This window comes from Rhinatrema bivittatum, chromosome 17, assembly GCF_901001135.1.
Source record: "Rhinatrema bivittatum chromosome 17, aRhiBiv1.1, whole genome shotgun sequence".
Lineage (NCBI taxonomy): Eukaryota > Metazoa > Chordata > Amphibia > Gymnophiona > Rhinatrematidae > Rhinatrema > Rhinatrema bivittatum.
In genome coordinates, this window is record NC_042631.1 from 55,768,452 (window position 1) to 55,794,390 (window position 25,939).

The following is a 25,939-nucleotide window of genomic DNA, read 5'->3' on the forward strand; positions in this document are numbered from 1 at the left end:
TCGAAGGACTCCCCAACGTTGCAAAAGATTTTTGGCAGTATGGCAATCGTACCTGCAGTCGTTGACCCCTCGAGCTCGCAGTCTTGTTGTCAATGATTAACTTGTCTTTTCTCTTTATTTCTCTGTAATGGATGTGGCTTGATTCGAGGGTTTTTATTTTTGTGGTGCTAAAGCATTACTCACTTCTATAGAAAAGGGGGGGAGGGGGGTTAGTTTGGTTGGGGGGTGCTGAATGGGAACTTTTTTTATTGGTGGTACTGTTCTGAGGTGAGATCAGAGCTCCTCTTACCTCAGAGTATTGTTATATGTATTATTATTGTAAAATCCAATAAAAATTGTTTAAACATAAAGGGCTCGATGAGGTAGGATGTGTCGGTGGGTGGGTCTTACCGCCATTCGTGAGTGTCGGCGTTGGGCCGTCCGTTGCGTCCCCGTCCGTTGCATCCCTGGGTGGTCTGAGGCCGGAGCGAGGCGATCCGAGGCGTGTGGGGAGAGCCCTAACCCCGGTGGGTTCGTGCCGATCACACGGGCTAGCAAGGGAGGCCGAAATGGAGGGAGTCGGTGTTCAGCGCAGGTCCTTTAAAGGGCTCTATTTCAGGTGAGGAGCCATGTTTCTTGGCGAGGAGCCATGCTTCTGACAGTGTCACAATCCCAGTAGCAGTAACTTGGTCTTCCAGGGGATTTCCAGGTCAGGAAGCTTGTCACAGGTTACCCTGTAGGTAGTTAGAATTTCTGATGAAATCTTCATGGAGTCCCCTATAGGCACTCAGATTAAGAGGCTTGGGAAGGCTAAATCTCCCCAAAGAATGGTGAGCCAGTTGGATCTAACTAAAAATGATCAAACATTCCTGATTTGGGACCAGTGTTCCTAGCTGCTTATTAGATCCTGAATCTTGTGGCTCATATTGTGATATTGGCCTTCTGAGGCAAAGGAAGCTGATGTGCTATTAAGTATATATGTGCGTGAGGGGGGCCCATGAAGACTCTTCATGAGGCAAGAGAAATCCCAAGTTTCTTGGAATATCTGCTTATAACTAAATGGCTTACAACAAATTGGCCCGGGCCTCTTGCCTGGCTGGTACAGCTTTGCTGAACAACAGAAATTCAAAATGGCACCAGCCAAGCAAGAAGCTGACATTTGATTAGACAGAGCAGGAGTGACTGAGGATCCCTCCTGTCCCATGAAGACCCCAAGGATGGACTAAGAGGCTGAAGGATGAGGGTTTCCAAAGGAACTGGGAAGGATGGAAAGAGGGCTTGGGGTATATTTATTTGTTTATGTGTTGGGAGGGGATGAGTGGGAAACTTTGGGACAAAGTACAGGTGTATTTTTAACCCAAAGATTTTGCACTAATTTCCAAAAGTGAAAATATGCATGTATTGTTATATTTAATCTCATGGAAGTCCATATTCAAAACAATATCCAAAATAGTAAATAACACATTTTTAAACAAAAAGCGTACCGCTAGTTGTGACCCAGCAGATTTTTTACAATTTTCGTATGGCCCTAACTCCATGCTGCCCAACATCTTTTCCAAAATGGTACTGGCTGGCCTTTGCCCTATGACTAGGGGGCTCTCTGGGCTGCTACAAGACTACCAGGGAGATTTTCTTTAGGTAAGGGTCCTGAAGGATGAGGGGGCCTAGGGGTAGGGGGTGGAGGCCACTAGACTGCCAGGGTGGGTCCATGACTGGGGGAACTGCTACTGGGATGGAAGTGGTAGCGTGTTTGGATATGGGGGGTATTTGATTGGGGGTTGTAGACTTTGATGAAAAGGGAAGATGATTGGATAAGGAGTGGGGCATCACAACGCTAATATTGTTTCTAATTTTTTTTTCACCATTGGGCCACCTCTACAGATGGAAGAGGGGTCGGTGAACATCTACTGAGACCCCCAGGCATTTTTTGAAAAATGAGAGAGGGTTTCTGGGTAACATGACCCTTTAAGAAGTATTAACATCCTTATGCTTCCATGGAAAGTTAACTACAACTCATGAGTTTTTAGCTGTCTTTCTGGGAAATAACACGGCTTCGGCCAGCTGCTTTATTTTATTTACATAGAATTAGTTATGCATTAGCTGTTTTGTATGCTTTTGAAAATTTTGAACATGCAAATGCATTCAAAACTGCTAATTTCAACAGGCTTTTCGCACGAGCCTACACATGAACCCCCCTGCTTGTTACTCCTTCTCTCCACACCCCTCCCCTGCCCCTCTCCTCGCCCCTCAAACCCAGAACTTTTATTGTAAATTTACTTGTGTATAATTTTTATTGCTTATATCTAACCATGTTATTACGCTTATATATTTGTACAGTATTTTCCATTTTTTCTCCCCCCTTCTTCCCACCACCCAGTTCCCTTATCAGTTTCATTACAAAGCCCTGGTGGCCAGTTTTATGTTACATGGAAACTGATGTGATGTTTGCTTAACGAATGTCGGTATACAAAACTTTTTAAATAGGTAGCATTTTTTTGTCCTAAATATCGAGCAATATTGCTGCAGTATGAAATTATCACGCAATAAATAGCATTTATGTGTGATAAATGCTGCTCTTCATGCATTAATTCCTTAGCGCAGTTTAGTAAATTAGGTCCTAAATTAGCTGCCAATACCAGGTACTATCTGGCTAACTTAGCAGGATAACTTTAGGACTGCATGAAAGCATTCTGATATTAAGTCAATTACTGGATACATGTAGCACTGCATTATTATAAGTTTGCCAGATAAGTATATCTGGTAGGGGTGTGCATTTGTTCCATACGAATTGGTAATCCGAAACGTATAGGGCCATATTTGTTGTATTCGTGGGGAAGCGAAACGTATCGTGATTCCCCCGAATACAATGAATCTTTGCTGACTTATTTGGCCGCCTAAAGGAGCAAATTTAAACACCCCCCCCCCCACCCCAAGACTTACCAAAACTCCCTGGTGGTCCAGCTGGGGGTCCAGGAGCCATCTCCTGCACTCAACCCTCGGCTGCTGGTATTCAAAATGGCACCGATAGCCTTTGACCTACTATGTCACAGGGGCTACCGGTGCCATTGGTCAGCCCCTGTCACATGGTAGGAGCACAAGATGGCGCTGACCATCCATTGCTCCTACCATGTGACAGAGCTGACCAATGGCACCGGTAGCCCCTGTGACATAGTAGATCAAAAGCTATCGGCGCCATTTTGAATACCGGTAGCTGAGGCTTGAGTGCAGGAGATGGTTCCCGGACCCCCCGCTGGACCACCAGGGAGTTTTGGTAAGTCTTGGTGGGGTCAGGAGGGTGGGGGGGTTGTAGTTTAATTTTAGTTGGGAAACGAATAAGAATTGATGTATAAACGGGGGGGGGAGGGCCCCCTTGCCGAATGCAACATGGCGTCCCTCTGCACATCCCTAAAATCTGGCTAACATATCCATGCCCCGTTTGGTTGAATATTGACCATCTAACCATCATTCAATAAAACATCAACAAAAATAACATAATAGAATCATAAAATCTAAATCAGAGAAATACAATACAGGAATGTACAAAATCAGAGAAAAGCAATGCCAAATAACCAAGTTTTGCAAGATATTTGAAAAGAGAGATAGTCATCCATAAACTATAAATCACTAGGCCATGTGTTCCAAAGAGAATTAGCTAAGTGAGAGAAACTTACCAAAAATAGCTTTACAAATTGCCATAATTTGATATCATGGATGAATTGCTACATTGTTTTGACCTCTTTAAAATGATTTCCTTTTATTTCTACAGCTTTATGGCTCCAGTCCTGGGTTTGGACATAGCAAAGATTATTATGATGAAGACGTCAGGCTGGGTGGAGGAAAAATCCCCTTCACTGACTACAGAGGAAGTGGGGCAATTCTGGGAGATGTAAACTGCCTTACAAAGCAGCCCATGGAAGTCACTATCATATGTGAAACATTAGTGAAGGTAAGGAATATCATTATTAGAATTCATGTTTCCTATGTGAAGCAAAACCTGACAGGCTTATTTTCAGAACTGTTTTGTTAAGACACAATACAGAGAAAATACAGAAAATAAAATGTAAAGAATAATAATTTCTATCTTGCCTCTCCCAGCTTCCTCTCCTAGGCAGATTGGCCTATTGGGGAATCGGGCTTCCCCCGGTGGGCTGGGCATTCCCATTGCATGTTTTTTTTTCCAGTTTCCCAGCCAAAGAAGGGGGTTGTTGCAGCCCCAAGAAAAACCTACAGGGCCACGGTGGAGCCCATCCTGCCATGGCCTAAAGTAAGGACTGCGGGGCCTTGGCAGAGCCATCCTGCCATGGCGGGAAGAGAGGCCTGCAAGGCTGCATGGCTTTCCTCATCCTAACCTTGCAGGAGCAACACAGTAGCAGTAGCCTTTATCCAGCAGGGAGGAACAGCACTGCTATCCAACATATTGTATTTCAGTTTACGTAAAGCTTTCTTAGGACCAACATGCTATACAATAGTCCCTATACCATGTGGTTGCAGGTGTATTTTTTGCAGAGTTTTCTGGTTGGTACTACAGCAGTGTCTGTAAATAATAAATGTTATAAGTGATATTTTTATCTTAGAACATGTAGAATCTGTGACTATAAATGTGTATTTTTAAATAATTTGGATGTGTGAGGCCTGGAGTATATGCAAGGCTGTAAGGTTTGCCTATAACACCTAATACCCTTACACCAGCACTGACTTCACTGGCTCTACAAGAAAAAGCAGGATTCCATTTGGAACTGTGTTTGGGTTAGGAGCTTTCTCCAGTCTTGAAGTACTGAATATAATCAAAGTTCAAACATCGCAGGATGGTATGATGGTCCGTAATTTTCAACACTAAATAAGGTGTGGTATTCTCTGCCTTTTCACAATTTAAAATATAAAGACTTATTTGCAATGTTTCTTTGCTTTACCATTACTTCATTTGCAGCATTGTTGGACTTTTTTTTTTTGCGTGTGATTATATATCTCCCAGTCTTGGCTAAAACTTAATATTCTTTTTATATGGCCAGGGAACAGTATAGGTCACTTCTGGTTCCTCCTCCGCTGGAGTTGGTTGACAGAGCAGAGCCTGGAGAACCATAAAAGTAGAAGACTGTATAGCCTGCAAACAATGGGAATGCACTAGAGTGGTGGGAGGGTTGCAGAGAAGTGAAGGCTAGCTACAGACATGTGAAGGAAGAAGGTAAGCCAGGAAGAAATGCCTATGCAGTATGGGGGAAGCTTCTGTCTGAAGTGACTGTAGTATTCTCTGAGAGAATCAGCTGGTTGTGAAACCAGAGTCTCAGTGTGGGATTGGAAAGGGAGGAGGCTGCTGCAAAATGGGGAAGGGCTGGCAGCAAGCAAGAACTTTAAACCATGATGCAACAATGCTGGACTGGGGGCATTCACTATGTGAGCACACAAGCAACAGTAGTACAACAGTAGCATGTCAGACAGTGCTTGATCGTCTGTATCAGAAAGAATGAGAGACAGACACACACCCATACACACTTCAACTGTGAGAGAATCGGGTATGTGTGGGTGGGTATCTCCCTCTCTGACACAGACCCATACACACACAAGTTCTCAGTTTGTGGGTGTATCTTTGTGTCTAAGAAAAGAGTATGTGTCTTTGTGGGTGTCAATGTGCACATCCCAATAAAGTTTCTACTATCTAAAAATCTGTTTGTGATTGAGCGTGTGCATGTCTGACACTGGCTGGCAGTGTCATTACTTGCAACTGGTTTAAGAGCCAGACTGGGTATCCAGGATATAACTCTAAAAGAAATATAAGCAGATGTGTAGGGGGCTCAACCAGTTAGCATGGATGGAATGAGTGCTGAAACTCTGCTCACCTCTACTCTAGAATGTGGTGAAGTTTATTTTGGAGATATTTTGGCTCAATTCTGCTGGGTTCCAGGGTTGATGTGCTTTTGGGAGCTGTTGACACATGTGCTGCATGGGCTGGTTTTGAAAAAAATCCCTTGGGCCAATATTTTCCTGCAATCTGCCCCTACTTCCACTCCTTATATAGCCACATCACTGCCATAATTATACAAGAGCAACCGCCTTTCTTAATAGGGTTGTGTATTCATCTCTGCCAATATTTCATCAGTAACACAAAATTCTTTCTCGCAGGATGGTAGTCCTCACACATGGCTGACATCATCAGGATGGAGCCCAATCATGGAACACTTTTGTCAAAGTTTCTAGAACTTTGACTGGCACCTACTGGGCATGCCCAGCATGGCACTAACCCTGCAACCAGCAAGGGTCCCCCTTCAGTCACTTTTTTTCCACGTAGCAGTAGCCACGTGGGTTAAGGAGCTCTCTAGAGATTCCTGACAGGAATTTTCCTCACTGAACTTTTTCAAAAATTTCGAACAAATTCTACCCCATAGGGGTCCCCCTATCAATTCTGAGGCCCGCAGTCGTAAGGTAAGGCTTTACCCTCATTTGCGGTCGATTCACATTGAGTTTTCCCTTCGGGGCCTACCGGCCATCGACCGCACCACAGCTAAATTTTTGTCAACCATAGTCTCGGGTTTTCGTCGGTGCCCTGATTGTCCTCGGACAATTCCCATCACAGACATGCATAGGGTTTGTGTATTGTGTTTGGGGTCGCACCATGACGTCTTAATCTGCACCAAATGACGCCGAAGTGCCGTAAGACCCGATCTGAGAAAATGGAGTTTCTCTTTCAGGCGAAGCCGCCGACTCCATCGAGTACTTTAACATCGTCCGAGCCGGTGCCATTGACTTCTCAACAGTGAGACACCGGTGCGGCCCCTCCGGCACCAACTACTCAGATGTCGACCTTGTCCTCTTCAGCCCTGGAAAAGGACCGAGGAGATCATCGTGAGAAGTGTCGACACCAGCATCGAAACGCCCAGTCCATCGATCCAGGCAAGACCTCAGCATCGATAGAGCCACCCAAGAAGAAATCCTGTCCAGAGCAGGCCCCATCCTCCTCTGCGACAGCATCACTGAGGCATTCCCTACCTTCATTGGTGCCAGGAGCCGCGATTCCACTTTCACCGGTGGACCCTCCGGCTACGCCTGTGCTGTTCCTACTCTGGGACTGGGGTTACATGCCCCAGATTTCCATGAGGAATTGCATAGGATGATCCAAGAGGCCATCATAAAAGCACTGGAGGGCTTCTAGCCTCCATCAGCACCACCACCGAAGCCAGTCCCGGTCGCCAACCCGATCCCCACTGCACTCGCACTGCTACTCAGCAGGCTGGATGCATTGCTTGGTGCACTTCCACCAACGGAACAGAGGATACCGGTGTTTCCAACACTTCCACCCCAATTCCATTGCCATTGGAAGAAGAGGACGCACCGAGGCCGGAACCCATACCCGGGCCATCTGGACTTTTACCACACTTGCCAGTCGATGTCACTGGTTCCATCGGTGCCTACTCTACCATCGATGCCGCCCCGTCTGCGATCGGTGCCGCCATTGGTGCCTCTTCCGGTACCATTGATGTCTAGGCTTGATCCTTCAGGACTGACACCGTTCCTTCCTTCTGATGATCCTATGGGAGCTGGTGATCATCCTTATGATCCTTGGACCGATGACTCTTCCCAGGATTCAGATCTGCCTTCAGAGCCCTCTCCCCCTGAGGAAAGACGATGCTCTCCTCCAGAGGACCTGTCCTTTAATTTCATAAAGGAAATGTCTGAAACAATTCCATTTCAGCTTCAGACAGAAAAGGACTCAAGGTACAAGATGCTGGAAATACTCCAGTTTCTTGATGCACCTAAGAAAATCATGTCTATTCCTACTCATGAAATCCTAATTGATCTACTAAAGAGAAATTGGGAGCATCCAGGTTCAGTACCATCTGTCAACCGAAAGACAGATGCCACCTACTTTATATAGACAGCTCCTGGGTTTCAAAGACCACAGCTGGATCACCACTCTTCTTCCTACCAGTTATACATGACCCAGTATAACAGAGACCTTTTTAAGAAGATCCAGGATTTCTCTGAATCTTTACCCAAACAATTCCAGGATCAACTCAATGCTCTGACTCAGAAAGGCCTAGATGCTGGCAAGCATGAGGTCTGCACTGCCTATGACATTTTTGACACTGTGTTTAGAGTGTCTGCAGTGGGGATTAGTGCAAGAAGGTGGGCCTGGATGAAGTCCTCTGACCTACGACCAGAGGTACAGGACCGGTTAGCTGACCTACCCTTGCGCTCGAATCTCTTTGGGACAAAATCCAGGAAACAGTAGCACAGCTAAAGGACCACCATGAAATGCTGCGCCAGCATTCCTCAGTACCTTTTGACTTCCCGTCCACTTCTAAGAGGACATTCTGAAGGGACTTTTTCAAGCCACAGAGATATTATCCTCCTACTTGAGGTCGTCCTTCCAGGCCTTACCAGAAGGGTCAGCCCAGACAACCCCAGCCTCAGAAGACCCAGCCAACCCCTCAGTTGGGCCCAGCAGCTGGGTTTTGACTCCTCGCTGGAAAGCATAAGCCAACCTCCTCTACCGTCCATACCAGTCGGCAGTTGACTGTGCTACTTCACCAATACATGGCACAAGATCACTTCAGACCAGTGGGTACTAGCTTTAGTGTCTCAAGGTTACCACAACTTCCTGACTCTGCCGGCGGACTCCCCACCTCGGCTGACGTGGGGGTCATCCGACCATTCCTCTCAACTGGAGGAAGAGGTTTCCATCCTTCTCAAATCCCAAGCAATAGAACCAGTGCCCCTCTCCCCAACAGGGGAAGGGGTTCTATTCTCGGTATTTTCTCATCCCAAAAAAGGCAGGGGGCATTCGTCCCACCCTGGACCTACATGCCTTGAACAGGTAACTGCAAAAACATTCAGAATGGTAACCCTGGGTTCCCTACTTCCTCTGCTACAAAGAGAAGATTGGCTTTGCGCTCTAGATCTTCAGGACGCATATGCACACATTGCCATCACTCCGTCTCACCGAAAATTCCTTCGGTTCCTAGTCGGCCCCAGGCACTTCCAGTACCGGGTGCTGCCTTTCGGCCTAGTGTCCGCACCTTGAGTCTTCAAGTGCCTCACAGTGGTCGCAGCCTACATAAGGGATCAAGGAGTCCATGTCTACTCTTATCTCGACGTTTGGTTGATAAGGGCTCCAACCCAAAACAATGCACTAGAATCCTTACGTCTAACTCTCAATACACTTCTGTCTCTCGGGTTTGTAGTCAACTATGCCAAGTCCAAACTAGTTCCATCTCAAACCTTATCCTTCATATGGGCAGATTTGAACACCATACAGGCAAAGGCTTTCCTCCCTCAGGATCGAGCTTACACTCATGTCCCTGGTACAATACTTCGAGGCTCAAGTTTATTCGACTGCTTGTTTCCTCATCCTACTGGATCATATGGCATCCTTGGTGCATGTCACTTCCATGGCCCGCCTGGCCATGAGAGTGCACAGTGGACCTTGTGATCCCAGTGGACTCAAGCTTATCATCCAATGTCTAGCATTGTTCACATTACCAAACAGCTCTGCCTGTCGTTGGCCTAGTGGATGCTACACTCATTCAAGGTCTTCCTTCTCAGATTACCTTGACGATGGATGCCTCCAACTTGGGATGGGGGTGCTCATGTCGGCAACCTGCAGATTCAGGGAACCTGGTCTCCAGAAGAAGCCAAACATCAGATTTCCTGGAGCTTTGAGCAATCAGATATGCCCTCAGTTTTTCAGGATTGCCTCTCAAACAAAGCTATCCTAAGTCAGACCGACAACCAGGTGGCAATATGCTACATCAACAAGCAAGGGGGAACGGGCTCCTACCTTCTGTGTCAGGAAGCTGCACAGATATGGGCGTGGGCTCTTTGCCACTCGATGTACCTCAGAGCAACCTACCTGGTGGGCGTGGACAATATTCTGGTGGACAAGTTGAGTCAGACCTTTCATCCGCATGAATGGTCCCACAGTAGCAGAAACCATATTCCAACATTGGGGGTATCAACAGATAGACCTCTTTGCATCCATCCACAACCTCAAAGTAGAGAACTTCTGCTCCCTCATTCGCAGCCGCCATTCACAGCCGAGGGACACTTTTGCCCTCTCGTGGTCCAGCGGTCTCCTCTACTCATACCCTCCTCTTCCACTCATATCCAAGATTCTCGTGAAGTTACGAAGGGACAAGGGCTTAATGATTCTCATAGCCCCTTATTGGCCATGCCAAGTCTGGTTCCCAATCCTTCAGGACCTATCGGTTCGGTGCATCCCTCTGGGGGAGGATCCGCTTTTGATAACTCAAAGATGGATGCCTTCCCCACCCCAACCTCAAGGCCCTTTCCCTGACAGCCTGGCTGTTGAAAGGTTAATACTAGAGATGTGCATTCGTTTATCACGAATTAGGCAATTTTGTTGTAATTGCCTAATTCATCCTGGTTCGGGTGACCTGAACCCTGAAACGGATTTTCCCCGAACTACAAGGAAAATTTGTTTGGGTTAGGGGGAGGGGCACTTAAGCTAAATTGTAAGGGTTGGGGTTTTTTTTAATTACAAACCCCCCCCCCCCCACCCTCTGGACCCCTCCAAACTTGCCTAAAATCCATGGTGGTCCAGTGGGGGTCCCGGGAGTGATCTCCTGTGCTCGGGCCATCGGCTGCCAGGAAACAAAATGGCGCCATGGCCCTTTGTCCTTACTATGTAACAGGGGCTACCGGTGCCATTGGTCGGCCCCTGTCACATGGAAGGAGCAATGGATGACCGGCGCCATCTTGTTTTCCATGGGTCGCCCAAGCTGACATGCAAAAACTAAACACATCTCTAGTTAATACTACAATTGCTTAACCTTTCGGAGTTGGTGCCTTGAATCCTGGTAGCTTCACGAAAGCCTTCCATGAGATGCTCTTATCATTCTAAGTGGAAAAGATTCAAGGCCTGGTGCACGTTCATGTCCATTGACCCTTTCACTTGTTCCACTGTCAAATTTCTGTCCTATCTCTGGCATCTGTCAGTCAGGCCTGAAAACTTCTTCTACATAGAAGTGACAGCAGAAGAATACCAAATGGCCCATCCAGTCTTCCCAGCAAGCTTTCATACCTATTTGTTTTCATACTTATCTGTTACTCTGACCGCTGAGGTCAGAGTAACAGATAAGTATGAAAACAAATAACTCTTATTGGTAACTTTTTGGTTCCAATTCCCTTCCACCCCCACCATCGATGCAGACAGCAGTGCTGGAGCTGGATCTAAGTGGCGTATCTAGCTAATCGGTTTGGGGTAGTAACCGCCGTAATAAGCAAGCTACTCCCACGTTGGTTTACCCTGCCTGTGCAATTCAGTCCTTGTTGGTTGTCTGAATATAAATCCTCTTTACTTAATTCCCCCCTGTCGTTGAAGCAGTGAGCTGCGCTGGATATGTATTCCAAGTGAAGTATCAGGCTTAATTGATTCAGGGTAGTAAGCGCCGTAACAAGCAAGCTACACCCATGCTTATTTGTTTCCCAGACTATGTAATTCCTTGTTGGTTGATGTTGAATATAAATAATCTTTTCTTCATTCTCCCTGCTGTTGAAGCAGAGAGCTATGCTGGATGTGCATTGAAAGTGAAGTATCAGGATTATTTGGTTTGGGGTAGTAACTGCCGTAACAAGCAAGCTACACCCCTGCTTTTTTGTGGATGCATTTCCTCTTGCCGTTGAAGTATAGAGCAATGTTGGAGTCACATTAACCGTGTGTATGTTTATTGAATAAGGATTTTAATCTCCAGGTAGTAGCCGTCATTCCCGCAAGCAAGCCACCCCATGCATCTTCTCTTCATTAGTGCATGTCAGTGCCGTAGCCGCTTTCCACAACTGCGTGGGAGATGTCTCTATTTTGACACAGCCCTTAGTTTCATGCTTCATGAGAGGTTTGCTCCACCTGAAACCTCCGTTGCACCCCCCAACCCCTGCTTGGGACCTTAACGTTGTCTTAGGACAGCTCATGAAACCTCTGTTTGAGCCTCTCCACTCCTGTGATCTCTATCTCACCTGGAAAGTGATTTTCTTCTCGCTATAACATCTGCTCACAGGGTTAGTGAGTTACAGGCGCTAGTCACCTATCTGCCTTACACTAAAATTCTTCATGACAGGGTGGTCCTTCGAACACACCCTAAGTTTTTACCGAAGGTAGTGTCAGATTTTCATCTTAATCAATCCATCTTACCTACTTTCTTTCCAAGGCCTCATTCAAACCCAGGAGAAAAGGTTCAACATTACCTGGACTGCAAACGTGCCCTTGCCTTTTATCTAGAGCACATGTCAGCCCTCAGGAAATCCACTCAATTATTTGTTTCTTTCAATACCATCAAATTGGGGAAATCCAGTGGGAAAACAGACCTTTTCCTTCTGGTTGGCAGACTGCATCTCCTTTTGCTACCAGCAAGCAGGCATTCCGCTACCAGACCATGTGAAAGCACATTCTGTTAGGGCTGTGGCAACCTCTGTGGCACACCTTCGTTCAGTGCCACTTGTTTGTCAAGCTGCGACCTAGAGCTCTCTCCATACCTTTGCAGCCCATTATTGCTTGGATAAGGCTGGCAGACAAGATTCCATTTTTGGCCAGTCTGTTCTGCGCAACCTATTCTCAACTTAACTACCCAACATCCTACCAGCGACCCGTTCTGGGTTTTCAGGATGCCCTCCTACCCAAATCCACCCCTGTTGTGCCTGTTGCACATCTTTGGGTGCATTTGGTGCATTGCTCGGGCATCCTCAGCTCACTATTCACCCATGTGTGAGAACTACCATCCTGCTTGTCCTGTGAGAAAGCAGAGTTGCTTACTTGTAACAGGTGTTCTCACAGGACAGCAGGATGTTAGTCCTCACAAAACCAACCCGCCACCCCGTGGAACTGGGTTTGCTTGTGATTTGTTTTATTTTTCGCACGTACTTTTACTATACACAAGACTGAAGGAGGACCCCTGCTGGTTGCAGGGTTAGTGCCATGCTGGGCATGCCCAATAGGTGCCAGTCAAAGTTCTAGAAACTTTGACAAAAGTGTTCTGTGATTGGGCTCCATCCTGATGATGTCACCCATGTGTGAGGACTAACATCCTGCTGTCCTGTGAGAACACCTGTTACAGATAAGCAACTCTGCTTTCTATAAAATACACCTGTTAAAAAAAATTAAAACCCTTCCTGGGGGATCGAGAGAGAGGAGAGTGAGCACCCAAACTCGTATACCTGCTGAGCCAACCCAAAGAGCCGCCGAGAAGGAGGAACAGCTGAGGCGAGTTGGCTGTCATCGGAGCAGGCCCGCGGGACGCTTGAAAACCCGCAGTCGACGCCGGCGCACGCGGCTTTGATCGGCTTAGATCGCCTTTGATAGACATAGCCTTAAATTTTTCTTTCTTGAAAATTGACTTTGAATATATGGGTAGGAAACGTAAGGCTAAAGTCTACACCTCCTCTCCAGCTCCAAATAACATCGGACCGATGGATGCCCACAAAGATAATGCCAAAGATGGACTGTGAAAGTGCCACTCTAGAAGTGTCTCTGAGTCCGGGCAGGGGCCTGACTACACCTCCACAACCTCCAGGAGCTCTTCTGGTTGAAAGGTCTCTCGAGGACAGTCCCTTAAGTATGAGTAAGGGAGATGGAGATGGTTCTCTCCCTGAAAATTCTTTTGATGGAATATCTCTTAGAACTGGAGAAGGACCTACACCATGAGTGCCTAGTAAAAGTCTGTTGGGCTTGAGAGAGCCACCAGACATTACGCTAAGAGACTTGTGGAAAATGTTAGTTAGGTTAGACTCTAGTGTCTTGCAAGTAAATGAATTGCTTACTTCTCTGGTTAATGTTAACAAGAGTTCGATAGAAGAACATGGAAAAAGATTGGTTGAGGTAGAAACAGCTGTAAAATCTATAATTGGAAATATGCAAAATGTACAAAATGCTGAAAGAATGCATATAGTGGACAGTTTAGCACTGCATTCAGAGATAGAAAATGTGGAAAATATGTTACGTATTAAGAATCTACATTTGGTTAATTTTCCAATTACAAGGCTTCTGTCCCCATATGAAATGTTTAGGAAGTTTTTGATAGATTTTCTATCATGATGCTGAGAATTCCAATAATATCTAAGATTTTTTATTTTCCCCTACAATCTGGAACATCACAAGATGGAGAAATGGAGATGAGTCCAGGGATTTCCTCCTTTTTGGAGGAATCACTTGACATTATTAAAAACTACTTTATTTGTCTCTCTCTCGAGAGGGAGAAAGATCAAGTATTTGAGAAGTTTTTCAGGAATAAAGATCGCTCCTTTTGTGGGCAAAGAGTATATTTGTTTCCTGATGTCTCGAGGCCTATACAGGCTCGTTGTAGACAATTCCTTGCCCTGAAAAGTAAAATCCTAGAAATTGGGGCAACTTTTTTTTTAAAGTTTCCTGCTAAGTGTTATATAAATTTTCAGGGTAACAAATTTATATTCTCAGACCCCTTACATTTGGAGACATTTCTTGCAGATAAATCTGAGCCTAATAGAGCTACATAACATCTTAATGTCAGGCCAAAAGAAATATTGCGTTTGTTCTCTCCTTTTTGACTTTGTGTGGATATAATGATTATATTGTGATCCCCCAGTTATTTTGTCTTGTTCAACATATTTTGGATTATGGTTATTTTATTTGAATAATATTGGTGTTGTATAACAAGATTTCTTTTATTTACTTTGGAATTATGTTGGAATATATAAAAATTTTCAATAAAGTATAAATTGGAAAAAAAAAACCCTTCCTATATCCAAAAGACTTAATTTCTGTATTACAAGCCTTAATACTGACTGGTTTAGATTATTGCAATTCACTCTACTTAGGCCTCTCTTCAACTAGTCCAGAAGACTGCAGACCGTCTCCTCACTAATACAAAGCACAAAGAACATAATACTCCATTTCTACAACAACTTCACTGGTTACCAATACGTCAACGTATTCATTACAAGATACTATCCACCATTCATAATTTAATACATAGCACATCAACTGTATGGTTATGTTTCTCCTTTCATCTATACCAACCTCCACGCCCTCTACGATCAATTGACAAAAATTATCTGCAGGTTCCAAATATCAAAACAGCAAGTTAGATCTAACCAGAAAATGAACCTTCTCTGTAGCAGGCCCCATTTTATGGAATTCATTAACAACCTCAATTTAACTCCTTACAAACACAAGAGAATTCAAAAAGGCTGTTTAAATGTATCTATGCTCATTAGTGTTTACTGATCATCAGGCATGAGGGCTTTTTACATCTTGTTGTTTGCTTTCTTTGGGGCCGATGTAATAAGGTGCACTGAAGCTGCCCAGGTTTGTGCATGCCTGTATGTGTGTTCGTACGTGCGTTTCCCCCCCAAAGTCCTATATGGGGATAGTCTTCATAAAATGACTTATGCGGAGAGATTGAATAACCTAAATATGTACACCCTGGAGGAGAGAAGGAGCAGGGGTGATATGATACAGACTTTCAGATACTTGAAAGGTTTTAATGATCCATGGTCAACAACAAACCTTTTCTGTTGGAAAAAAAATCAGAACAAGGACACGATTTGAAGCTCCAGGGAGGAAGACTCAGAACCAATGTCAGGAAGTATTTCTTCACAGAGAGGGTGGTAGATGCCTGGAATGCCCTTCCGGAGGAAGTGGTGAAGACTAAAACTGTGAAGGATTTCAAAGGTGCATGGGATAAACACTGTGGATCCATAAAGGCTAGCGGATGGGAATGAAGAGAAGAACCATAGGGGTGGAGTACTGGAATGGAGGCTACTACCTGACTATTACTACCCTTACTCAATAATCCTTCGCAACTCCATCATTGCTCTCTGCTTCAACGGCAAGGGGAAATGTGGAAAACAGGATTTGCATTCAGATAACAACCAACAAAGACTGAACTTCACAAACTGGGAAAACAAATAAGAGTAGGGGTAGCTTATTACGGCAGTTACTACCCTAAACCAATTAAGCCTGATACATCACTTTGAATGACACACTGCTCTTTGCTTCAATGGTAGGAGGAAATGTGGAAAACAGGTTTTACATTCAGACAACATCCAACAAGGCATTGATCTGTGCAGTCTGGGTAACCAAGCATCAGGGTAAATTGCTTGATGTGGCGGTTACTACCCTTAACCATTAAGCCTTATGCTCACCTTTGATGCAACTCCAACATTACTCTCTGCATCAATGACAGGGGATGGCAGAAAATTTGAATCAAATAGTTACCAACAAGGGCCCTGAACTTGCTAGTAGATGAAACAGATAAGTGTGGGAGCTTGCTGGGCAGACTGGATGGGCCGATTGGTCTTTTTCTGCCGTCATTTCTATGTGTCTATATGTTTTGTGCGTAGGAAAACACATACAAATACGCTTACAGACCCACGTTTTTTCCTATGCAAATGAGGTGATTAGTTAATCATAGATAATGCAGGGAGCTGCACTAATGCTAGTACGGGTTTTTTACTGCCATGGTCAGGGAACGAGTTAAGTGTCAGCACTGAGTTGGGGGTGGGGGAGGGGGGGGGAAGGCCTATGTCGGCACCCGAGCATCCTGAAAACCACCTAGCTAAGCCCCTATCTCAGTGGGTGAGTGACTAGCTTAGCTAGGCGCCTTTCTGGGCACCCAATCGTATAGATTCGTGACCAACTAAGTGCCTAGCTCAGCGCCTGAGCAACATTTGCTAGGCGCCTTTCTCTATGCCAAAGCGTCCATATTCGCCCCCAGCTGGGTGCCTGTGTTGGCACCCAAGCATCCAGATTAGTGCACAACTGAGCACCTATTTCACTGCTATGCCAGTGTGAACTAGCATCAATGAAAATATTTGCCATGTTTTCTGTAGCACAGTTATTAGAAATATAAAAAATACTTTCCAGGGTCATACTTTAAATTAATAGGGAGACCCGTTTGCTTGCTCGCTTTTATGAGCGAATTATCAGTGCAGGTTTTTTGAGCGCAGATGCGGCCGCTTATTACATAGGGCCTACCATGCGTAGGTATGCACATTTTTCCATTTTGCAAGGATTTCTGCGTGTAAATCATTTGCATTATTTTATTTACATTCCACAGAAGCAGCAGCTTTCAGCCACATGCATTGATCAAAACCTGTGCTCATAACTAGCAGGTGTTTTGCCCCTTTACACTTTATGTATGTTATACATGTAAACCGCTTAGACCTACAAAAAAATTGGTATAGGCATTATAGAAAAGCTTTAAAATAGATAAATAAAAAAAAATAAATCTCTAATGAATGACAAATCCAATGAATGAGGCTATTTTTTGGTTCATACCAAAGGGAACAAACTGAAAATAGTCTTCTGTGAAAATACCCCCAAATCTTGGATATTTAATTTGTAGCATAAAAAAAAAAAAGCCTATGGCAGCCCTACCTAATACAAAACCTGGTCTGAGCCAGGTCCAGTACTGGGACTTAACCCTGAACCAAGGCTTGGCATCAGGACCTAACCCCAAGCCGAGGTCTGGAGATGCCTAGCACATCCACCCAGGTCCCAGCACTTTAAAAAATGGTGCAATATGCCAAAAGGATAATATTGAAATAGCATCACTTTGGCACCTTCCAATGGTATGGCTGGTGCCATTCTGATGTATGATCATACATTTTTAAGGCTGCCATTTGTACGATTTGAAAATGGCACTGACTGTACCAGTGGAAGGCACGAAAGTAATGTTACTTTGAAGCCATTCTCTAGATGAAACCATTTTGAAAGTGCTGGGACCTGGGCAGGAGTGAATGAGCATTGCTACTACCCTTTTGAAACCAGGATCCAGGAAGGGGGTAAGTGGGGGTTATGTTGTAATCTCCCTGGCCCCAGCATTAAAAGGGGAGGTGGGACTCACTTCAGCCTGCATCAGCAGTAGGCCAGGTTCACAACAGGCCTTGGTACCAGTCCTGGATTCTGGCACTTTTTTGGCTTAGGAATGCTTAGTCAGGACTGCTGGAACCCATTATTTTATTGGTTAGGTTTTGTTTTTTGTTTTTTTTTAGGGGATTTTTCATGTTTTAAAATTTTGCAATACCCCACACGCTATACCTTGGGGGTCTTGATGCCTCCATGCTGTTTGTGATTCCTTACACTCTCCACCCTAAGGATTTTTTATCTCTGTGCTTTTTACCATATCACACATTCTGCCTTGTTTCTATATCCTTTCCAAATACTACAGTACCTGTATCTTGGAGGCTTTGTCACTGTGTCTCTGTCTCACTATCTATACCTCAGTATTGTCTTCTAATTTGAAGCTATTTTGTACTTCAGAGATAGATTACAATGAACACCTGACTGAGCCTTGTCTGTTTCTTCTCTGTCTCAAGGTTTGTTTATGCGAAAAGAGTCAGCATGCATAGACAATGTGTATGAGAGATATTGGGTGTAATATTAGTCTGCCTACATACATAATTGGCAACAGGATAAATAGGTAAATTGGTTGTTCCTTAGGTGTTATTCATCAGATAAATTTAACAAAATGAGGACTATCCAATGTAACCATTGTGGAGCATTTATTCTCAGGAAATCACCTGGAAACTCAGGGCTTGCCCTAATTGCTCAGAACTGTCTTCCTTGAAAAAAGAGCTGGCTGAAGATACAGCTGAATTGGAAGCAATAAAGAAAGTTTCACCCACTTTATATAATTCAGGAGTTAATCCCACATTATCACAAAAACCAAAAGTCAAAAGGGGTTTACAGTGGGCTCAGGCAGGATAAGACCTGTGACCCACAGACACCCAATCTTGACAGCTGTGAAGCCCACAAGATTACCCCCTCACTCACATGGAGCATTAAGGAACTCAAAATACAGAATTACAGTGGGCTCTGGTAGAATCAGATGTGTGATGTGGAGACACACACTGTATCAAGTTACAAAAGTGCAAAAAGCCTTCTCTGTATTAGTTATTGAAGAAGATCTTGCAAAAGAGATTGACATGATATCCGATAAGAAAGAAGAAACCCAATGCATACAGAAATATCACCCCCGAAATACAAATACAAATGCAAAGGAAAAGGGTGAAGTGGATAAGAAAATTCAAGTAAATAAGACACTAAAGGAGTCCAAGAAAAGCTGTAACCAGAATGAGAAGTTGGAAAGCTATGAGCACAAATGCTCATAGTTTAGTCCAGAGCTTTCCAAACTGTGTGTCGGGACACGTTAGTGTGTCACCTGCAGTGTGCAGGTGTGTCACGCAAGCCTGGTCAACTCTGATGCGAGTTTGGGCTTTTTTTTTCCTAGAGATTCTTTTTTTTTTTCAGTTTATGGGTTGCTTATTATTGGGTGATTTTTGCTGTCAATCGCGTTTTTTTGGGGGGCTTGGTGGGTGGAACGAGCCCAGCCATCCTTGCATTGGCTGCTGCTGCCGATGAGGCCTGGCCATGAGGAGTACTGACTGCAAGCAGCAGTGTCTGGTGATCATGGAAGGGAGTGAAGCACTTAACTGGCAACAATCAAAAAGACGAGGTACATGAGTGTGGGGGCCAGACATGTGCTGGGGGGAGAGAGATGAGTGAGTGGGGGGCAAACGTGCTGGGGGGACAGACATGTGCTTGAGGGGGAGAGAGATGAGTGTGTGGGGGCCAGACATGTGCTGGGGGGAGGAGAGAGATGAGTGTGTGGGGGACAGACAATTTGTTTTATTATTGTTTCTCATAAATTACAACAATAACATGAATTTTGGAATATATATTTTTAATATAAATGTAAGGTTTTCATGCAATAGGTTGTGTCGTGAAACATTTTATTTATGTATATATTTAAGGAAACATACATAAATTGTCGAAATATGTTTCGTCCGTTTAACCTTTAACCTCTGGTTTACTAGTAGACTGAATTACCGTGTCGTGAAATTATGTTTGTCTAAAAAGTGTGTCACCAACATGAAAAGTTTGGAAAGCTCTGGTTTAGTCAATAAAATCCCAGATCTGCAAGCCCTAATGATAGAGGTGGACTTGGACATTGTTGCTGTCATGGAAACATGGTTCACGGAATCTCATGATTGGGAAACGGCAATACCAGGCTATAACTTATTAAGGAAAGGCAGAGAGGACAGGAAAGGGGGAGGAGTGGCTCTTTATGTCAGAAACAATATCCACTTATGCTCTTCTCCGCTTAGGATGAGAATTATAAATCTATCTCACAACAAACGTACTCTCTCCTATAAGTGAAATACTTGTAAACTAATTTACTTGTGCAAAAAAATTATTAATAATTTAAACATGAAAAATTATTGGAGAAAAAGAGGTAAGTTTCATATTCAGGGTGCTCACCTCCACGGCGTAGCGACCTTCTTGTAGTCTAATCATCAACTAACCTCCGTCCTCCTTTATGTGTTTATTTAATAATTCAAAAAACAATTTTTTTTGTTGATTTTCAATGTATAAATTTTCTTAAAAATCAAATGTATTCTCCACCTTACATAATCGGATCATTAAATTTGCTTGTCAAACAGTTTTTAAATACTGCTGTTTAATGTCCCATTTCCTTTGTCCTGTGTTCGGGGGAAATTATTTGAATTAGTTTTAAACTTCTTCTCATTGCAAATGCTCTATAAATAGTCTATAAATAGAAACGCCAATCTCTAAATTTATGGACGCTCGACTCTTATACTTTAAATTGCCACTACCATCAATGAAACAAAGTTATAACTTATCTCCCGACACAGCTGCGTTTCGAAAATTTATTCTTCCTTCATCAGGGGAGCATGTCCTTTCATATTCAATCTGGCATTCAGCAAATCGCGGCTTTCCCATTCAATTTTTGAAAACGCTGCATAGCTCTCTACGTCCTTCCTCTCGGTCTCACAAGCTCCGAGTCAACGGCGTTATTTAATCAGCGTTTGGTCTCTGCTTTAAAAGCTGATCAGCAGATCCAAAAACAACCAATGGGATGGATTACGTCTTGCGTGCTACGTCGTTACTTCAAATCTTCGTCTATTGGTGGATATAAATCAAAGACGCTGTCAAATTCAAATCAGACTCGCCCTCTCTACTTCCTCATTCAAACCCTGCGGTGTCACTGTGTTCAATCTGAATATCCACTGTTGTTCAATGTAATTCAATCTCTCTTTATCATATCGGACCATATCGGAGGCAATGATAAAGAGAGATTGAATTACATTGAACAACAGTGGATATTCAGATTGAACACAGTGACACCGCAGGGTTTGAATGAGGAAGTAGAGAGGGCGAGTCTGATTTGAATTTGACAGCGTCTTTGATTTATATCCACCAATAGACGAAGATTTGAAGTAACGACGTAGCACGCAAGACGTAATCCATCCCATTGGTTGTTTTTGGATCTGCTGATCAGCTTTTAAAGCAGAGACCAAACGCTGATTAAATAACGCCGTTGACTCGGAGCTTGTGAGACCGAGAGGAAGGACGTAGAGAGCTATGCAGCGTTTTCAAAAATTGAATGGGAAAGCCGCGATTTGCTGAATGCCAGATTGAATATGAAAGGACATGCTCCCCTGATGAAGGAAGAATAAATTTTCGAAACGCAGCTGTGTCGGGAGATAAGTTATAACTTTGTTTCATTGATGGTAGTGGCAATTTAAAGTATAAGAGTCGAGCGTCCATAAATTTAGAGATTGGCGTTTCTATTTATAGACTATTTATAGAGCATTTGCAATGAGAAGAAGTTTAAAACTAATTCAAATAATTTCCCCCGAACACAGGACAAAGGAAATGGGACATTAAACAGCAGTATTTAAAAACTGTTTGACAAGCAAATTTAATGATCCGATTATGTAAGGTGGAGAATACATTTGATTTTTAAGAAAATTTATACATTGAAAATCAACAAAAAAAATTGTTTTTTGAATTATTAAATAAACACATAAAGGAGGACGGAGGTTAGTTGATTAGACTACAAGAAGGTCGCTACGCCGCGGAGGTGAGCACCCTGAATATGAAACTTACCTCTTTTTCTCCAATAATTTTTCATGTTTAAATTATTAATAATTTTTTTGCACAAGTAAATTAGTTTACAAGTATTTCACTTATAGGAGAGAGTACATTTGTTGTGAGAAACAATATCCAAGCATCTCAGCTGCAAGGAAGATGGGGCAAAGAAGCACTATGGGCTGACCTAAAAAAAAGATGATGGGGCTTCCGTTTCTATTGGAGTGATTTACAGGCCTCCAAATCAAATAGATGAGCTTGACAAAAGTCTAGTTGAAGACATACAAAAGATGGGAAAGAAGGGAGAAGTGGTGATTGTTGGAGATTTTAATATGCCGGATATAGACTGGAGAATCCCTTCTGCAGAATCTAACAGTAGTAGAGAGATAGTGGATGCCCTGCAAGGGGCTCTGTTCAAACAAATGGTAATGGAACCCATGAGGGAGGGAGCTATACTCGACTTAGTTCTCACTAATGGCGATAACATCTCTAATGTCCAGGTAGGTGCTCACCTCAGCACCAGTGATCATCATACAGTATGGTTTCATATCACAAATAGGATACGAAGAAGTAGCATGAAGACTCGAGTTTTGCAGTTCAAAAACATGGACTTTGATGAAATGGGGAAGTACCTGGAGGAAGAACTAGAAGGCTGGGAGAATGAGAGAGATGTGGAACAGTGGACCAAACTAAAAGGAGCAATTACCAAGGCAACTAATCTATATGTTAGAAAAGTAAAGAAAAGCAAGAGAAAAATGAGACCTATCTGGTTCTCAAAGGAGGTGGCTGACAAAATAAAAGCTAAAAGAACAGTGTTCAAGAAATATAAAGAATCCCAAAGAGAAGAACACAATGAAGAATATCTAGTGTAACAGAGGGAGACAAAGAAAGCAATCAAAGTGAAAATTCAAGCGGAAGAAAGGATTGCCAAAGAGGTAAAGCAAGGTGACAAAACATTTTTCAGATACATCAGTGAAAGGAGAAAAGTCCAAAGTGGAATACTGAAACTGAAAGGTGAAAAGGATCAATGGGTGGAGACAGATGAAGAAATGGCAGAAATATTTAACGAATACTTCAGTTCTGTGTTCACTAAAGAGGACCCTGGAGAAGGACTGTCGCTAGTTAACAAGAAAATAGAGGGGAACAGAGTAGATGTAACTCCATTTACAGTAGAGAATGTATGAGAAGAGCTAGGAAAACTGAAAGTGGACAAAGTCACGGGACCTGATGAGGTTCATCCCAGGATACTGAGGGAGCTCAGATGTGCTGGTGGGTCCACTGTGTGACCTGTTCAATAGATCCCTAGAAACGGGAGCGGTGGTGATCCCGCTTCACAAGAGTGGAAATAGAGAGGAGGCTGGAAACTACAGACCGGTTAGCCTCACCTCGGTGGTGGGAAAAGTAATGGAGTCGCTGTTAAAAGAAGGAATAGTGAACTATCTACAGTCGGAAGAATTGCTGGACCAGAGGCAGCATGGATTCACCAGGGGAAGATCCTGTCAGACAAATCTGAGACTTTTTTTGACTGGGTAACCAAGGAATTGGATCGAGGAAGATCACTCGATGTCATCTACTTGGACTTCAGCAAAGCTTTTGATACGGTCCCGCACAGGAGACTGGTGAATAAAATAAGAAGCTTAGGAGTGAGTGCCAAGGTGGTGGCCTGGATTGCAAACTGGTTGACGGACAGAAGACTATTTATTTTTAATTTTTATATACCGAAACTCCTGTATGAGATACAAATCAATCCGGTTTACATAGAACGGATAATCGGCCGGGGTTTACAAACTGCCCACAGCTTTACAAGAAACAGTTAGGAATGAAACAGTTAAAGTGAGTCTACAAAGACTTTACAATAAAACTACTTTTGTAGTTTTACAGAAACATGTAGTTTTACAAAACCTTTACAGTCTACAAAAACTTTCCATTTACCTTCACACAATGTGTGAAGGTAAATGGAACTTACTCTGAAGAGAGAGTGGTGTTGAGCGGAGTGCCGGAGGAGTCGGTGTTGGGACCGGTCCTATTCAATATCTTTGTGAGCGACATTGCAGATGGGATAGAAGGTAAGGTTTGTCTTTTTGCGAATGACACTAAGATCTGCAACAGAGTGGACACACTGGAAGGAGTGGAGAGAATGAGACAGGATTTAAGGAAGCTGCAAGAGTGGTCGAAGATATGGCATCTGAGATTCAATGCCAAGAAGTGCAGAGTCATGTACATGGGGTGTGGAAATCCGAATGAACTATATTCGATGGGGGGGGGGAGAAGGGCTGATGTGCACGGGGCAGGAGAGAGACCTTGGGGTGATGGTGTCAAATGATCTGAAGTCAGCAAAACAATGTGACAAGGCGATAGCTAAAGCCAGAAGAATGCTGGGCTGCATAGAGAGAGGAATATCGAGTAAAAAAAGGGAAGTGATTATCCCCTTGTTCAGGTCCTTGGTGAGGCCTCACCTGGAGTACTGTGTTCAGTTCTGGAGACTGTATCTTCAAAGACAGACAAGATGGAGGTGGTCCAGAGAAGGGCGACCAAAAAGGTGGAGGGTCTTCATTGAATGACTTATGAGGAGAGATTGAAGAATCTAAATATGTACACCCTGGACGAAAGAGGAGCAGAGGTGATATGATACAGACTTTCAGATACTTGAAAGGTTTTAATGATCCAAAGACAACGACAAACCTTTTCCGTTTGAAAAAATCAGCAGAAGCAGGGGTCACGATTTGAAGCTCCAGGGAGGAAAACTCAGAACCAATGTCAGGAAGTATTTCTTCATGGAGAGGGTGGTGGATGCCTGGAATGCCCTTCCGGAGGACGTGGTGAAGACCAGAACTGTGAAGGACTTCAAAGGGGAGTGGGATAAACAATTTGGATCCATAAAGTCTAGAGGATGTGACTGAAGAGTGGGTGGCTCACTGGAATGACGGCTACTATCTGGAGATAATACCCTTATTCAATAAACATACACACGGTAAATGTGACTCCAACATTGCTCTAAGCTTCAATGGAAAGAGGAAATGTGGAAAAAAGGATTTGCATTCACAAAAAAGTGGGGAGTAGTTTGCTGGTTACTACCCCAAACCTAGTAAGCCTGATACTTTACTTTCAATGAATAACCAGCATAGCTCTCTCCTTCAAGGCAGGGGAGAAAGTCTGATACTTCATGCATATCCAGCGTAGCTCTCCGCTTCAACAGGGGGAATGAAGAAAAGTGGATCAATATACAGACAACAACCAACAAGGACTGAATTACATAGTCTGGGTAAACAAAAAAGCATGGGTGCAGCTCCAACACTGCTTCCTACTTTAATGGAGGGGGTAGAAGGGACATGGAACCAAAAGGTTACTAAGAGCCAAGAGTAACAGATAAGTATGAGAAAATAAAAAAGTGCGAAGCTTGCTGGGTAGACTGGATGGGCCGTTTGGTCTTCTTCTGCCATCATTTCTATATTACATAGGTGTAGCCATCCAGTAGACAGCTAAACAGTGTCACCCTTCTTGCTGCATTGTTTTGCATTTACCATTTGTGATTTTAAATGCCAATGCTGCTCCGCTAGGTACCTTTGTATGGCTCCACCTCTGCTCTGGCTGTCTTTAATGGTTCTTTCTAAATTTCATTATTGAACTTGTCAAGTATTGGGCTTGCTGTAGCAATCAGATGCTTTGCAAACTTGCTGCACCACTCATTGATCCTTGGGATCTTCATGACCCTCCTGGTACTGCTTTGCCCCTATTATAGTACCCTGGGCTTTTGATGCCAGGAAAAATAGTGGAAAGTGTTCTAAACATCAAAATCACAGAACATATAGTAAGACACGGTTTAATGGAACAAAGTCAGCATGGCTTTACCCAAGGCAAGTCTTGCCTCACAAATCTGCTTCACTTTTTTGAAGGAGCTAATAAACATGTGGAGAAAAGTGAACCAGTAGATATAATATACTTGGATTTTCAGAAGGCGTTTGACAAAGTTCCTCATGAGAGGCTTCTAGGAAAAGTAAAAAGTCATGGGATAGGTGGCGATGTCCTTTCGTGGATTACAAACTGGCTAAAAGACAGGAAACAGGGAGTAGGATTAAATGG

At 43.7% G+C, this 25,939-nt stretch overlaps 1 protein-coding gene across 2 annotated transcripts in view; it reads left to right on the forward strand.

Annotated features, from left to right (window-relative positions):
• The window catches only part of LOC115079357 (sodium/hydrogen exchanger 11-like), a 561,464-nt gene that overhangs the window by 390,440 nt on the left and 145,085 nt on the right, over positions 1-25,939 (forward strand). For both annotated transcript variants that reach the window (XM_029582861.1, XM_029582862.1), the window contains exon 5: positions 3,746-3,925. In XM_029582861.1, the coding sequence (XP_029438721.1) occupies positions 3,746-3,925 (180 nt within the window). The remainder of the gene's footprint in view (positions 1-3,745; positions 3,926-25,939) is intronic.